The sequence below is a fragment of the Pezoporus occidentalis genome, unplaced genomic scaffold (genome assembly GCF_034315485.1).
Source record: "Pezoporus occidentalis ecotype Australia unplaced genomic scaffold, CSIRO_AGI_Poc_V1 ctg274, whole genome shotgun sequence".
NCBI lineage: Eukaryota > Metazoa > Chordata > Aves > Psittaciformes > Psittacidae > Pezoporus > Pezoporus occidentalis.
This window is the reverse complement of record NW_026914653.1, coordinates 373,604-390,638: the sequence shown is the minus strand read 5'-3', so window position 1 is coordinate 390,638 and position 17,035 is coordinate 373,604. Positions and strand designations below refer to the sequence as shown.

The window sequence follows — 17,035 nt, the reverse complement described above, 5'->3', positions numbered from 1 at the left end:
CTCACAGACATACACTTATGCAGAAAACCACAGGATCTCATTGCCCTTAGTCTAGAGACTTGGTGGGCATTGTTCCCTATTAATATCTCTCTAGCCCTGAGAGATCTATTAAGATATATCTGCATATTAAAATCTATTAAGGCATAGATTTTCATATATCTTAATGATACAGATTTTCATATATCTTAATATATCTTTAGTTGCACAGAGCTTGCTGATAAGGCAAGGAAATGGCCATCGACATGCAACTGGAGACACAATTCAGCTGTGCCCTTCACCTTGTGCTTCCCTCCCCGCCCTGAGATTTCCTGGGAACTCCAGATCAGGACATTACTGTTGGGCTTCAACAGAAGCAAGGCAGGGCTTGAATGGTAAGTTTGGGCCAAGTGATTCACCAGGAGACAGAATTAGCCAATAACCATAGTTTTGAGCACAAAGATAAGACAATCTCATGACAACAGTTTCCTAGGAATTCCTTCTTACAGTCAACCTCTTGTTCTGTGCAGACACCATGGAACTGCAGGTGTGAGTGCTTGGGAGCATTTTCCTGGCCACAAATAGGAAGCAAAGGTTTCTGGGCACAAATCACAAGTTAATCTGAGCAGCCCTTCCTGGGGACCATGCCTTTCCTTTCAGGATCCATTCTTGCCATGCACTGCACTCAAGCTTTTGGGGTTGAGCAAGGAGACACCAAAAATAAGGCAGTTTAGGCACATTTCTAATTTTCGTGTATGAATCCACTGCTACATGGCCAGCTTCAAGAGAGCAGGCAGTTCATGCAAGTTTATATTCTTCAGTTGTTGAAGAGTTGCCTTCACCTCCAAGAACTTGTATATGAATGCTTATAAGTACATAATTATACATAACCTCAAACGTTCAAGGCATTTGGAAGCTGCCTTGCTGGTTGGAGAAGGTGCTTCTCCTGCTACCATGCAACTGTGGTTTATTGCTTGGAGAGCTCAGTCTGAAGGCCAGGAGGAACCTGAGGATTTTCTGATGGAGTTAGCTAAGAAAACATCATCTTTGTTTAGTCCCGCAACGTTAGACACTTCTCTGCCTGGTTCATCTCAAGAGCCACCTTGGGGGTGTACCACCAGCCCTTGGGCAAGGAAGAATATTCTTTTTAACCACCTCAAGGGTAAAAACCATACAACTGCTCACAGGTCCTGAGAATATGGATAAAAATAGACTGTCTGTCTCCTGAGCAAAGCATTTTGACAAGGGGTGGAAGTGCTATTTGGGGAAGATGCCTCTGTGGTGGTTTTTTGTAGCTATATCCCTACGTTCCATTTGTTGTCATCCAAGAAGCCGTTCAGGTTTCTGAAGTGCCCTTGGACAAACACAGAGATGATCAAACCCACTGTATTAGTAGTAGATAACAGCCAGGACGGAGGCAGAAAAGACATGGATGAGAATCACTGAGATGAAACAGCCTCCCAGTGACCATGGCTGTGGGCAGAAAATACTGCTGAGGGCTGCTCAGGTGCTGGCTGGGCTTTGAAGGGACCCCTCTCTCCCACCCCCCAAACTCTCATTCACCCAAGGCATCTCCTTCCAAACCTGATCAGTTTAAATCCTCATTGAACTTCAGTGGGACAGTTCCTGAGGGTAAAAACTACACCAGGCTGGGACTGCAAGATCTGGCACTTGGTCACTGTGAGCCTTGCCTTCCTCCTCCTCCTCTCTGTAGCTGTTATAGATCATTGAAGAGCAAACTGCGGCTTCCATCCAACCCAATATGCCTGTCCTTGATGAGTTATTTACTTTCTTCAAAGGCAGCTTTACACCCCTTGAAGCTAAGAGACTGATGGCAAGGAGAATTAAATGCCATTTTTCAAGCATGACAGTGAAAGACTTCAGAGACACATGGAGCTAACAGGGAGCATTGTGGAAATGGATACACGTTAATAAATATTAATCTATGGCAGGGAAAAGCAAGACAAGAACCAGTCACTGGTAGTGCAGGCTAAACAAGTTAAATAATAAACTATGCACGGCTTTAAAACAGTAAGGATGATTAAACATAGAAAAAGCATAGTAAGAGAAAAGGGCCTGTGGGAGGCACAAAGCAAAGCCTGGATGCCTCATAGGACAGAAGTGGCAGTGGAATTCCAGAAGCTGTAATTCTTGCAGGAATGACCGAACCCCATTTCTGTCTTCTGGCCTATTGAGCTAAAAGGTTTTGGTATTGTTTCTGTACCGATAATCTAAGGGTTGTGGAACCCTGGATGACTTTCACTGAACCCTCTCATGCCAGGGAAACATTACAGAACTCTTCAAAACTCTTACTAACCCCCACATCTCCTCTTCATATCAGAGTAATGACCCCGTCTTAGAGCTAGGTGGGATCCCATTAGAGCTAAGTGGGATGCCATTAGAGCTCCCCTCTCAGCCATGTCAGCATGACAAAGGTCTAAATCACAGCTCAGCTATGAGACAGCTGGATAGGATGGTCCCTGTGGGTTTCCTCAGGTCTTTGCTCCCTGATATACCCTGCCAGCCAGTGACGAGTTACTGGCAAAACTTCTCTTTAGCCAGAGGACTTTGCAGACCGGTGCTGTTGGCTGCGAGGAGCTTTTTCAGCTTGGCCTGGCCTTGTCTCCTGCCACTGAAATTCCTTTTCCCTGGAAATTTGCATGACTCACAAATCCAGAGGGAGCCATCCGGTTAGCTATTCCCATGGGGAGAAGGGCAGATACATCCTAAGGCAGAGCCCAAAGACCCAAAGCCCAAGGGTGGCGGACTCCACAGACCCAAAACTCTGCACCCATCCTTGAGAACACCCATAGCTGCTCTGCTGAGAGAAGGCCCCACCGTGGGTGCAGGATTATGCTGCTTGTAACTGGTTTCTGCTCACTGCCCCACGCCAGTGCACACCAGTTTGAGCCCACATAGATCACATTCCCTGCTCTGCCTTGTGCCACGTATTGAGTGACACCAGATCTTCAGAGGGTGGTGATCTGGTGGGCTCCAAAAACCAAGGAATTTTACATATCCATGAAGTAACAGGACGTTGAGGGAACGTCTGTTGACCCTCTAAAGAAACCCCATTTATGGGATACAGCAGTGCCCATCCCTGCTACATGCAGAAGGGGTCCATGTCCACGCTCTCACCCTACATAGAGAAGCGCACACTGAAGGTAGGGGAAGCTCTGTGCTGTGCTTCAGTTCCTGCCCAAACCACAGATCAAAATGCACAACAGACGGCTGGACCTGGACCAACACCTAACCAGACACATGCAGGAAACTGTCTGGGTGCAGAGGGAACAAAGGACCTGAACATTCTTCAAGGGGCTTTGTGAATTCCCCAGCTTGTGCTGCCTATGAGGAGCATCTCTGAGAAACCACGGGGGGATGCAGGTAACTGATGCTGGGGGAGCATTTGAACAAGCAGACATCTATAGCTGGCTACAGCCCCATGGAGCCTGTTTGTAGGAGACATTAATGCTTCTCATTAGGTCTAACCTTTGTACCAACAGCAATACCTGAATGTTTAACTTGACCCACTCAGGCTTAGACACAGAAGCAAACCTGGAGAATAAATGGGAGCTTCTTTGGCATTCTATCCAGGAATGCGCTGAGCACGGCCACCAGGACCTTCACACTGACCAACCTCCCCACAGTGGGAATAGGGCAGCCTCAGCCCTGTGTTTGGAGGCAGTTCCTGGGAGCTGGATGTGACTCAGCTTCCCTGGGACACAGAAACCAGAGCTGCACATTTCCACGCAATTCCCATTCCCAGGCATTTCCAGCAGTGTCTGGAGGAGGGGTTTAGCTTCAGCCTCGAGCTGAGATGAGCAGCATGAGAATTTGCCTCTTTTTGTTTTCCTCTTTCCCAGAGGTTTCACGTGGGCTTCTCCAAGTGGAACAATCCCCCTTTGCCTCCCTTCCTCCCTGCTATGGGCAGCAGTGGGAGACATCTCTCTGCCTGCTTCCCCTGGAAATACCCCTCTGCTGGAAAGGCAGTGCCAGTCCCCATCCAGAGCCTCTCATCTCATCCTGGGTTGTAGCTTATTTTGTCAGGTCTGGCACCATAGCACCTCAAGCACTAAACCCTCCTGAGGTAGGAGGGGATTTGCATCTTCCACTTTGGTGGCAGGACAAAGCTCTCCTTGCTCTGTCCCCCCACATACCCCTGGGAGTCTATGTCCACAAGCACACAAATAAAGAGAAAGCAGGGATTTGCTCCTGGCAGTGTCACTGCATCCGTGTCATCCACCGTGGAGCTGCTCTGTTTCCTCCATCGCAGCAATTGCAATGAACACAGCCAGGATGGCTCCAAGGGCAGCACCACCTCAACCGCAGCCTTCTGCTGCCCTGCTTCTCTTGGTAAACCAGCCCAAAATGTGTGTTTGCACCATTACACTTCACCAGCACTGGATTCAGCCTCATGATCCCGCTTGGAATAGCTGCCAGGCAAGCCATAGTCCCCAAAAGAGGTGGCAGAGATTGGCCCAGCTCACCCCGCACCCCAGCAAACAGCCCTCTGCATGCTGCCCACCGCAGACGTGGCTGAACGGTTCAATCCCAGCCCCAGCCCCCTTCTCTCCCCCAAAGCCTTGGGAATTCCTCTTCCCGATGAACTCATCCAGCGCAGTGAGCTCACTGCAGCTGCTGGGAAAAGCACTTCCAAGAACCGGGAGGTTTTGCACTGTGCCTGCCACAGCCCTCTGGGTTCGCAGCTCCCGGATGGGCAAAGCTGGGGTTTACCTCCCGGTCAGCTTCCTCCAGACACAGGGACAGCAAGGAAAACAATCAGCCAAGCCTTGACCCCAAGAGGAAGGTATCCCTGTAGGAAACCCAGCTCCAGGACCCTGAAGATCACTTGTCTTCTATGGCACAGACTCAGTGCATAGAGGTGGACCGGCTGCCTGCACCCCTACACCCTTTTTAACCCATCTGCTAAATGGAAGCACTCCAAGTGAACCAACACAAGCCATTGTGGTTAGAAAAGGACATCTCTCCTCCTAACTCATCTCCTCCCAAGTGCTCACACCGGGGTGTCCTGGAGGCTCCCACACTTCTCAGCCTACAAATGGGAGACGCGCTGGGAGCTTCCGAGGCGAATCCCAAGCTCAGGTCTGTGTCCTGTGTGCAGGCAGAGCTGCCCAATGCTCAGGATACAGCCGAGCCCCTGCCTGTGGCCAGCTCCCGGCCCCATGGCACAGTGGATGGCTTTGGCCACCCATGGGAGGGGATGGTACTGGTGGAGGACTCGCAGAGGAAGGATCTGCAAAGGTGCAGCAAATCCTCCTTTAGGGCCAGGGAGCAAATGGTGAATAGCACCACACTGAACTGTCCAAGTGCCTTGAGGATGTGGAGCAGCACAGCGCTCCCAGGAGATGGGCTCCACCGGGAGGGAGTCGATGCATCCAGCTCTAACCCTTCCATCCAGTGCAAAAGACCTCAGCATCCCCTACCTGGGATAACCTGTGAGAGACAAGAACCAGTCTGTCCCCCACAAACAAAACCCCATAGAATCACCCCATAACATCTGCTCCATCCTAAGAGGGGAGCCCTTTGCTGTCCGGAGCACGGTGGGGTTTTACCTCGATTGGAGTGTCCCACGCTCGATGACACGGATGACTTTTGCTTCTGCCGCTTCACCGTCATCATCACTTGCTCTTGGACCCGCTGTTTTCCCGTGCCCTTAGTTTTCAGCTTGTGGTCCGAGGGCAGAGCCAGCGTGGAGCTGGCCTGGTCTTGGAAACACTCATACGCCAACGCTGTTTTCAGTGGAGAGTGGAGCATGGCTGCGAGCAGACCGCGGGGCTGGGGACGGGGGGGCTGCACTTCACCAGACCGCACACAACGCAAGGCGACAGCAAAGGCTGGGGTTAATCTCCTGAACCCCTCCTTGCCATACGTCCCCCAGCCAAGGGTGTCTGAGGGCTCCTGCTCCCGGCTCGGCTCCGCGGCGTGTGAGCAGGCACACCCTCTGCCAGACTGGATATACAGCCCTGCCTGCACACACCCACCGCTCCCCGCTGCAGGGCACACACAGCTCCCGCTGCCCTCGCCCCACATCTGCCTCCCCCAGCATGTGCCGGCACACACTGGGGGCAAGGGGAGCCTGTGGGTATCAATGGGGACCGGGCAAGGCTGGGAGGAATGAGGGTTAGCGATGGACATCGCCATTCCCTTCACAGGGAAGGTGCTCGTGGGTGAGGCTCTGTGGGTCTGGGTAGGGAATAGTGCTCTTTGGTGGATGGAGAGCTGCAGGATCTCCCACGTAGCCTGCTCAGCTTGTATTTTACTATTTCCCTTTGTCTAAAATGGATCAAAATGGTGTCCCAGTGCCAAGAGCCTGGGGACACCTCTTCTAGTAGGAGGCAGCGTTGAACACACCACAGGTCAGAGGAGCATTGCTGCCCTCAGTGCCCATTCCAGCCTCCATCCTGCTGAGATGCTCCTCCCTTGGTCAGGGTGTCCAGCTCCCCACTTGCTTGCTCTGCCTGCCCAGGACTGCAGGGTCACCTGCACAGCACTTAAAGTAGGGGTCACAGAGGGTCCTGCTGCGTTCATGGGGGTGAGACCTCTTCCCCAAAGGGGTTACAACTTCTTCACGGACATCCATTGGATGAATGAGGGCAGGCACCAGGGAAAGAGTTGGGGGAACCTTTGCAAGTAACTTGGGGTAGCACGGAGGAAAGCAGGACTTTTAGCCAGCAGAAGAGAAGGCAGAGTGGCTGCACAAGAAACGACATGCCAGGTTCTGAATCCGAGCAGAGGGTTTTCCCTCTGCCAAGCCACGCTGCAGCAACTCGTCTGCAGAGAACCGAACACCTCGGTGCTGGTGTGACCAGTTTCAGGTCGCAGCAAGCGCTGACAAAGCTCCTGCCAAGCCGCAAGAGGCTGATACAGAAGAGGCACAAACCCCAACTGGAGGGAGGCTGAGGGGAGGGTGCACAGGGCAGAGGCTTCCTGAGTCTCCCAGGACAGCCCAGAGAAGGGCCAGGAGGAGCGGGCTCCTTCCTGCTGCCCCATGGAGGGTGAGCCCCATGGACAGGACCGTGGGGTTTCTTTCTGGTGGGAAACATCAGTGCCCAGGCTCTGCCCACAGGCCTGGTGCTCTCAGCACCCACACGCTGGGTCCTTCCTTGAAAGGAGAGGGAAAGCACTTTGTTTTGGCCCATTCATCAGGTTTTCTGTTTCCACTGGTGGCATGTGAGCAGTGTTTTGTATTCATAAGAGCAGTATCAGAAAGCACAGGGCGTCTTCCTTGGATAGATGAGCATTGTGCACCTTCTTCTGATGCTTCAGGATGCTCTTCCAGTGAAACCCAACTGCAGAAACCCATTGAGACACAGGACTAGAGCAACTAGAGGGTAATTACCTTTAGTCCCCTCTCCCTACATTTCCTGACACCTCACCCAAGGGATGCAGAGCCTTCCCTCTGCTCCATCATCCAACCAGCCTGGACATTTAGAGCATGCCCAAGCAAGACCAGCCATGATGAGGGCTGAGTGCTGCCCATGAGCAGATGGACGATGCCCAAGTGGGATGGAGAAGGATGAAGAGTGGGGATGGGTCTGGGTGCTTCCAGCCCGGGTAGGGAACAGCAAAGCAATACCTGGGTGTTGTTTTGCTCTGTCCTACTTGTTTCTCCTGAAAGCTTGTTATCGATGCCAAGCGATGTTTTCGCAAATCAATGACAGGCTGTCAGCGTCAGATGGCTTCTGCACAACAAAGTGCCCAGCTCTTGCAAACCTGTAATGTCATTTCCCCTACGGCAAGGAACAGCCCTCACCCTGTCCCTGCACGGGAGAGCCAAGTGTTTATCACAGCCCGTCATTTGGCTCCGGCATCTGCCCTGTTTCATAACTCACCCAAAATGCTGAGCTGGGCTGCGGAGATGGGGATGGAGCTCACAAAGGCTTTCAAGAAACAACAGTTTCTTTGGGCAAATTTGTATGATCCAGCACAAGGGAGAGAAACCTGGAGAGGGGCTTTGGACAAGGACCTGTAGGGACAGGCCAAGGGGAATGGCTTTAACCTGCCCGAGGGGAGACTGAGATGAGCTCTTAGGCAGAAGCTCTTCCCTGTGAGGGTGCTGAGGCGCTGGCACAGGGTGCCCAGAGAAGCTGTGGCTGCCCCATCCCTGGCAGTGTTCAAGGCCAGGTTGGACACAGGGGCTTGGAGCAAGCTGCTCTAGTGGCAGGGGCTGGAGCTGGATAAGCTTTAGGGTTCTTTCCAACCCAAACCTCCCTGGTTTCTGCAAAACCCTCCAAACCCATGTCCAAAAGAGCAAAAGGTATTTAAACGAAGCAGCTCATTGCACCTCTGTGCAAACTGCTGCTTCTGCTCTGTACCGCGGGCTGGGGATGCTTACTTAGCAGGGCACAGTGAGTGTCATCCCCAGCGCAGCAGCAGAGCTTGCATCTACCAGTGCCTGAAGCAAATTCCCTGTCTGCCTCTCTGTCTGGAGCTCACAGGCAGCAGCGAGGTGGGGGGAAGGCAGAGAGGGCACCAACCCCGAATTCAGGGTGCGATGGGCAACAGATCGGAGGGTGAAATAAAGAAGACATTACAATAAATCAGGGCTGCAGTGATCCGAGGGTGTCGGGGCCGTCGCCGCGGTGCGGGGTGCATGTGCATCGCATGGCGATGCCGTGACTCACGGCCCCGCGCCCCACACGGGACACACCTTGTGCATCTGCCCTCTTCAAAGCATTTTTGTGCGAGTTCCTGGGATGCCTGCCAGCTCGCTGATCGCAATCAAAGGGCTCGCTGGCCCAGCGCTGCTCCCAGGGCCGCGCAGGGTTCGCTGTTCCAACTTGCCAGGCACTCCTCGGCTGGAAGTGGCTACGGGCTGCTGTGAAATCTGCCACGGGAGAGCAGTTGGCTCCCAAACCTGGAGGCAGGGAGTGCTGCTGTGGGGTTCCTTTAGCACCCAGGGTTGCTTCATCCTCAGGGCGGGTGGTGATGAGGAGGGACAGAGGTAAAGGGGCTGGGAATTCCCTGTATTTGCCTCTGAGCCTTGCTGCAGCAGAGCTGAGGCTTCCCAGAGCCTGGCACGGTTTCTCCATGAGGAAACCTCACTCTTCAGATTCACAAAGCCTTTGTTTTGCTCTGCTCTCAGGAAAGGGTCTCTTTCTTCTGTGGGACCAGAAAGCGGCACCGGAACGGGGCAGATGGAGAGCTCAGACCCAACAGGGCAAGCAGGATCCAGCTGAAAGCAAGCATGGAGCTGCCAGGCTGCGGGAAGCCATGCAGAAGCCTGCTGAGACACGCGGGCAGGTTGCTCTTGAGCAAAGCCTTCCCTCCGCTCCTCGCACACGTGTGGCACTCAGGTGGTGCTGCAGGAGGATGAGGAGGTGGGACAGACCACGGGCTAGCCCTTGGCAAAGCAGGCAGGCTTCACCAAGCCCCAGAGGTCTCCTATTGTGGATGGGAGCTTAGGTGAGGACACTAAGGAAGGATCGCTCACACCGAGCAGCTGCGAGGCTGCATGCAGCCAGATGAAAGCATTGCGTAATGGAGATAGAGTACCTGGGAACTAAGTCACTGCATCATTAAGGTGTGTCCTAACAGAAACATGGAATAATTGAGATAGGAAGAGGCTGACCTTCTGCCCAAACACAGCCAGCTTTGCTGGACTGGGTCAGGAGCCAGCTGCTCCAGACCTTGTCTGGTTGAGGTTGAATGGTGATCCCGCAGCCTCTCTGGCCTCTCTCCCAGTGTTTGACTTCCCTCATAGTGGATTTTTTTTTTTCCAGGTATCTAAAAGGAATTTCCCATATCCCAGCTTGTTCTTGCTGCCTCTTTTTCTCCCCCCATGCACCTCTGAAGGTCTGGCTCCATCTTCTCTGCATCCTCCAGTTAATTTGCTGTGTAGAGTGTAAGATCCCTCTAAATTTTCCATCATTCAATCTGAACCAACCCACCTCTCCCAGCCTTTCTTTGTGTACCCTGAGCTCCACCCCTGACCATCCTGGGGGACTGGAGACCAGGACAAGCCCAAGCCCTTGCCAACTGGACCTCCTTGGCCTCATATTCCTGGTTCCCTGCTTTTCCTGCCTCTGTGGGAGATGGCCCATGTAACGCACAGCAGGGAACACAGAGCAGGGCAGGACATCTATGGGCTGGAGACCACCCTTGAAAGTCTGTGAGGGAACCTGCAGGTGCCCAAGAGCAGGTCCAGACTCAGCTGCTATCCAGGCTGAGGGTACAGGTTGTCTCTTCCGCCCTTCCCTGCACTTGGACATCCCCAGCCAAACAGCACATCCCAGGTCCCACCTTTGATGAACAGCAGCATCGCAGCTCTGAACTGCTCACAGTTGTCAGCGGCTAAAAGAGGAACGTGCTGTGGTCAGCAGGTACCCTGGAAACAAGCACCAGGGGTGACCATGCAGTGACAGGGAAGGGCAGGCACCAGGGAGGTGCCCTGGGTGGGGAGGATGGTGATGGAGAAGGAAGGATCTCTGCTTCCCCTCCAGGAGAAGGCCGTGAAAGAGGCCAATCCACCCAGTTTAGTCTCTTTGTGCCCCCATCTCACTTGAGGAGCCTCCACAAGATTGGTCAAGGAGCTGCTGACCTCTTCCCATCTCTACCCAGTACCCTCTGCCATGGCAATGTCCAGTTCAGGGCAAGCTCAGCCTGTGGCTGTCTCTTCACCCATCTCTGTGAAGGAAGAGATGCTTCACACCGAGACTTACCATGTGGGAACCTGTGGCAAAGCCTCTCCTTGCTACGGTCCTTGCCCAGCAGCTCAAGGGCAAAGTTTGTGACAGGGTTTGAATGAGCCTGGGATAACAAATTCCTTTGCAGAGCCCCAGGAGGCGGCATCAGATCCCAGCTCAGGATCTCTGGGGCTGGCCTCTCCCAAGGTCTTCCCTGGTGCACCACAGTGTATAGGCTGTTAATCTGCAGGAGAGGATATGTGGGAGGAGATAGGTGCAACGAGGGACACCTTGTGCTCATGGCACTTACCTGTGGCGATGCTGAAGCCTGTTCTTGGGGACCACTTAAGTGGGGTTGCTGCAAGAGGCTTCCCTTGAAAGCGGGCAATGCTGTTGAGACGAGCATGGGAGGTCGTTCCGCATGCCTGTGTCGTGGTACCCCCCACCACATCCATGTGCATGCCAGGATGGGGTCTCAAGGCTGTTTGTGAGGACGTGCCAGCCCCTCAGCATGGTTGAGTTCCCACTGCAGGCTGCCAAGTGACTTGAGTTCTGCTTGATCATGCCCAGAAGACCCCACAGCCTTTGTGGTAGGCACCTTCTCCCTAGTTTCACCTATCTACCTGCTCCATTTCTGTAGGTCATCACCCAAGAACCTGACCAGTGCCTCTCTTGCTTCTAGATACTTAAGGGGTTGAAGAGCCATCCCTCTCTGTGTCATCCTATGTCTGGCAAGTCCTGAAGGAGCTGGTTGTCAATGAAGGCAGTGCTTGGGCATGGCTGGGGTTGGAATAACCATGCTCAGACCGGGGAGAATAGCCCACACTGCCATGGAAAACCCCAGAGATAACTGAAGAGTGTCTCAGGGGCCCTGTGGGGTGCATGAGAGTTACCTGAGTGGTGCCCTGTCAGTGCATTCAAGTCAGGTCCTGCCAGCTCCATCTGCTGCTTCCAAGGCTGGCAGAGGGAGCGCAGCGGTGTGGGACTCCCTCTCCAGCACTGATGCTGCCAGGTCCAGGACCATACGAATGCACTGCACAAGAAGCGAAGGAGAGGGCTTGAGCCCATGCCCACCATCAATGAAGACACAGCCCAGGGAGATGGCTCCATGAAGTTTATTCCACCTCCTGGCTAGTGGCTGTGTCCTGCTCCACATCCTGGCAGCCCCACGATGGGGCTGGCAAGTCCAAGGTGGGGTTAGGGGCAGAAACTGCACTTGGCTCTCAGTTGGGGTCTGATGTCTTGACCATGACACAAAATCAAGGAGGACAACAGGAGGCTCCTCCTACCATTTCCTAGGCTGCCAAAGCCCAAGTAAGATGTGTCATTGTCGAGTGCCATCTCCCTTTCTCAAGTCTTCTGTAGGATGCAATAAGCTACCACGTGCATGTAAGTGTCACTGCCCTTCACTAGGGGAATATCATAGAGCTGTTTAGGCTGGAAGGGTCTTTGAGAGGTCCTGAGTCATGGTCAAAGTAGGGCTCACTGCAAAGCCAGCTCGGGTAGCTCCAGTCCTTGCCCAGCTGAGTTTTGAGTATCCTCAATAAAAGATCCCACCCCAGGACTGCACGTCTTGTATAGCAAAAACCTTGTTCTTTACACGCTTTGAAATCATCCCTGCTGCAGCTTCTGCACGGTGTCACTCGTCCCCTCTCACCCTGGGGAGGACCTGGCTCTTCCTTCTGTGGTGCAGGAGGGCTCCTGGGTGACCTCTGATCATCCAGGATGAAGGCACCACCTCCTCCATCCTCCCGATTCATGCTGTGCTCTGGCCCTGAAGAGAAAAGTGGGGTTCTAAGCAAGTTGAGCAGCGGCTCCATGGGCATATGAAGAGCTTCAGTGCACAGACTGGGGCCAGATAGTAACTGTGCAGCCAAACATCACCCTTCTTAACTCCAGAGTCCTCCATGGCACCTGGGGGACCACCAACATCCCTATGAAAGGGTAGGAATGAGCAGCCTGGCACTAAAACTGTGGCTGCCACTGGCATCTATCACATCTGTTTGCCATGGCTGTGGGGCTCAAAGCCAGCGCTCTGCAGTGTGAGGATGCTGAGGCTGAAGAGGAGGTTCACCACTTCTGTGACACCAGAAAGCTGTTCCTCTTTGCTTTAAAAACACTGTTAACTGCTGGGGTTATCACATACCATTTCATTCCAACTAAAGCATTAAGGACTGCCCTACTGCTTAGGCATGACTGAAAACCAGTATCTCACCTTACTTCTGGGGAACAAAGCGCCTCATCCTCCCCTTGCAATAAGAACAGGCTGACGTTCTGTACAAAGGTTTCACCTAGAAAACCAAGGATGTTTCAGTAGTTATTCAATAGCACCTGCCCTCAATAATCCCCAATTTAAGTTGCTTTGACAAAATACAGTAAAACTCAGACCTCTCTGTGCAGAAATGGGGTTTGACACCATTTTTCCAGGCAGTTTTACCCCACTTTCTACTTGAAGTCTTGTGCTGGAAATTTCCTGCCCGCATGGGTAACAAAAGGGCACCTTGCTGCAGCCCAGCAGGAGCTTTGGAAGGAGGACAGCCTCCTCGGGAAGGGAAACTACTTGTCCTTGGCACAGCAAATGGAATTCAAAGCGTTTGAACTGGCTGTGGGAAGGAAAAGAGGGCACGTTTGCAACTAGGACACCTTCTTGGCTTTGGGCAGTACAAAACGTCCTGTCCCAAGGGATGGGAGACGGAAGCCAAGGGGACTCCCAGCTGGACATCCCAGCGGTCTTCCCTGCTCAGCAACATGGTCAGAATCATCACATAATGAAAGAGGGACAGGGATTAATCCTGGTTCTGAGGCAGGCAGCATGGATAGGCTCTCAGCCACCCTGCTTTGGGACATTCCTCTGCAGAGCAGGCTGCATCTACGGATCATGCTTGTTGGACCCACGTGGTAGCCTACAACATTATTATTATTATTATCAATTTTTTTATTATTATTATTATTATCATTTTTATTATTAGTAGTATTATTATTAGGGTTCTTTCTGTGTGGGGTGAGGGTTTTATAGTGCAAACCCCATCACATGTCCTGGAGGGAGCTGGATGAAATAACTCAAAGCTGAAGACTGAGATAATGATGGAGGAGCCTGGGTCAGGAGTGGAGCTGCTCCCTGGACCCCCCTTTCTCAACAGCACACAGTGACAGGTAGGTCACTGCAGCTCCGTGTCAGGACACAAACACACAGGAGATGATCCACGCATGGCTCTGGTTTCTCTAAGGTCCTCACTAACCTGAAAAGCTCAATAGCCCCAGCAGAGCTGCTGGGATGGCCTCTGCAGCATCACAACAGCCATCTCCCCTCAGTGCCACACAGGAAACATGATTGTCCTAAAGGCTCAGCGCTGTCTGAGGGTTGCACAGCCCAACTCTCACCATGCACCAACTCATGGCCAGGCTTTCCTGGCAGCTGGGGGTAACTGCAGTGAGCACCCAGCCCTGGTGCCCAACTCCTGCTGCCCAGACCCTCCAGGGCTGCCAGCGTGAAGCTCATTCACATATTTGATTGCATTAAAGGCAATGAGCTCCTCTCTAGGCCAGTTTTCTAGAAGGGTGGACAGGAGAGGCGGTGCATATGCATGGGCCCTCTCCTGTAGCCTGGCTGCCCTCTGGACCAAGGCTCCCAAAGCTCTGATTTGCCTCGCCAGACGAGTTTCCAAAAGCCAGCTATCAGCGCCTTGCTCCCAAACACGTGTCCCTGTAATAGAGGCAGTTTATCCTCTGCTAGAATTGAGCAACTCAACCCTCCTCTTGCATTACGGAGCCTTTCAAGCATCATTTGATAAGCACTATGAGCGCAGCTCCTCAGGCATTGCTACATCTTTTGGCGTGCTTTGCCCTGCCAAAACTGTGTTTCAAGCTAGCTATAAATTATGCTTCATGGTCGGGCTTTCATCTGCTCGCCATGCAACGGGCGAGAACAAAGGCCACTACGTGCCACACCAAGGCAGAAGAGCCAAGGGCCGGGTGGAGGCAGAGGCAATGCAGGCGGCTGGAGGAGGCAAAACAACCTCAGCCCGCTGCCAGCCTTACATCAGGGATGTGGAAAGCTGGGGCTGAGCTGGGAATGGCGGGTGAGGGAGAGGAGGGGAAAGAGGGCAGAGAAACCTGGGTTTGCCTGCCCGGCGCTAAGCGGTTACAGCAGGAAAAGGGGAGGCAGCCACCATCCCACCCAAGGGTCAGTGCAGAGGGCAGGCGGCTGCACATGGACACAAAGAGCTGCACCTCCAGAAGCTCCGGCTGCTCCAAGGCCACCCTAAAGGGAATGGCCATGCCCAGCCCAGGGGTTTGGACCAGGTCAGAGTGAGCAAGGAGATGCCACCTGCAGGGTAACAGAACTCCTCCATGGGTCTGACATGTGGACCTGCAGCTGCTGGAGAAGGCTAAGGTGAGGAGGAGCCAGTGTTACCGGTGAGGCTGTGGGAAGCAGCCAGCACAAGCACACTGCAGTGTGCTCCTTTGGGGGGGTTTCACTCCCATTTCATCTCGGCACCATCCCTTGTGGGTGAGCTCTCCAATAGCTCTGACCCCCTGGAGGACCACAGCAGCCACCCAGTGGCAGGGCTGGTCAGAGGGAACAGACTAAACCTGGAGGCCCCTTAAATCCCTATTGACAGCAAGAACAGCACTAATGCTGTGATGGTTTCCCCATCACCCACACCCCAGCTCCTTAGGGCTTAACAGGCTCTTTTCTGTGAGCTAAGGTACTTCTTGAGGCTGATCTCAGAGCAACTGAGCGCACACAGCATCACCTCCACTGAGCTGGTGCTGCTGCATCCTGCCTTAAAACGAGACTTGAACAACAGTGAGCTCCATCAGATAGAGCAGCACTCGGGTTAACCACACACCTATGGCCCACAGACCATGCTCAGTGGTCACACAGATCCTGTCCACACTGCATTCACCTCACTGACTTCAGCAGTGAACAGCCAACCCCATCCCCACTGCAATGGTTTGGTTTTGTCTGCTGTGGTACCAGGTCCATAAGTAATATTAAGCAGGGAATTAGGGCATCAGCCCCTTCACACTCCACTCTGCCAGTGCAGAACACACTTGCTGCCAGGCTGACAGCTCCCATGGGGAATGGGAAACAGCATAAAAGGACAAAAGTCTTACCTGATGTTGAGAAAGGGAAGCCCCAGACAACAGGCAGACCAGGGCAGTTCTCCCACCTAGAGCAGGACACCAAGCTGGACCTTAGCAAAGCCACGGCCTCATCCTGCCCCACCACATAACATTGCCCCGTGCTGGTGATCACAGTCATGTGAACCACAGTGGCTTGTGTGCACCCGTGCTCTGCTCCCAGACCTCCATCCTCCAGCCACACCATCATGGAAGAGAGGGAATGCAGCAGGACATGCACCAGGGTACCACGGCTGTGTGCTTCCATGCGGGCTGAATTCCTGCCTTGGTGCAGCCTGCAAACCCCTCTGCATGGGGTGTAAGTGGCTTCCTTACCCACCTTTGGGACTCCAGCAGCAGCCACCTCCTGGTCTGCATCTCCAGCCCAGCTGCACTGTCTGCTCAGGAGCAAAGGCAGTTTTGAGACAGGCTTTGGAAGCAGAGGCGATGATCCCAAATGCCCTTTTCCCTCTCCAGATTTCTTGTCAGCCCCCTTTAGGTATTTGATGATGTTTGGATCTAAGTTACAGGAGCACACAGAAGGGCACCATCCTCAGTGATCTGAGGGTGATGCTCTCTTGAGTGTACTCCTGCCATAACCTCATAACCCAGGAAAGAAGTGTTCAGGCCTTTAGCTTGAGGTAAGACATTGCCAATGGCAGCTCTTAAATGGAGTTTCATGGGAGATCTAAAGCTTCTCAGGCCTCTGAAGGAGCTGGAACCACAGAGCTGCTCTGCAGAAGCCTGGGGAGACCTGGAGGACTCTGCAATCCTACAGCACCACTCCCTGGAGATGAAGGGATGGGACCAGCTGAGCAGTCAAAGGAGGAGCAAGGGCAGAAGCTGGGCCCCGATGGAAGACAACACTCAGTGAGGAGCAGCCCTGGGTTATCACACTGTGAATAAACTTAAACCTTGCTGAAGGTTAGCATGCCACATGAATGTACACAGCAACTGGCAGTGATAGCTCCAAGGAAGGAGGCATGACATCACTTGCTATGGGTACATCCTCATCAGCAAGTGCTGCCTCATGCCACCGTGCACATGTCCTTTTGAACCTAGTTAGCACGAGGAGAGCCTGCACCACTCTGCCACCCCACAGATGAGCAAGAACCAAACTTGTAGAAGCCTTGTAGCTGTTCTTCTGCTCTCCCAGGGTGAAACAGGAGCCTACACGCACACAACGCAGGGTGAGGGGTGAGCTCACACAGCCGTTACATGGCTGACAGGGATTACAGTCAGGAATTGGCTGCGCTTCCTTCTCCAAAATAAAAACTTACTCATGA

The 17,035-nt window shown here is 53.2% G+C and overlaps 1 protein-coding gene across 1 annotated transcript in view; it reads right to left on the bottom strand.

Annotated features, from left to right (window-relative positions):
- The window catches only part of PKP1 (plakophilin 1), a 41,963-nt gene extending 36,063 nt beyond the window's left edge, over window positions 1-5,900 (bottom strand). The window contains exon 1 of the mRNA XM_062624897.1: window positions 5,550-5,900. Coding sequence (XP_062480881.1) covers window positions 5,550-5,751 — 202 coding nt within the window. The 5' untranslated portion in view covers window positions 5,752-5,900. The remainder of the gene's footprint in view (window positions 1-5,549) is intronic.
- Between the last annotated feature and the right edge of the window lie 11,135 nt (window positions 5,901-17,035).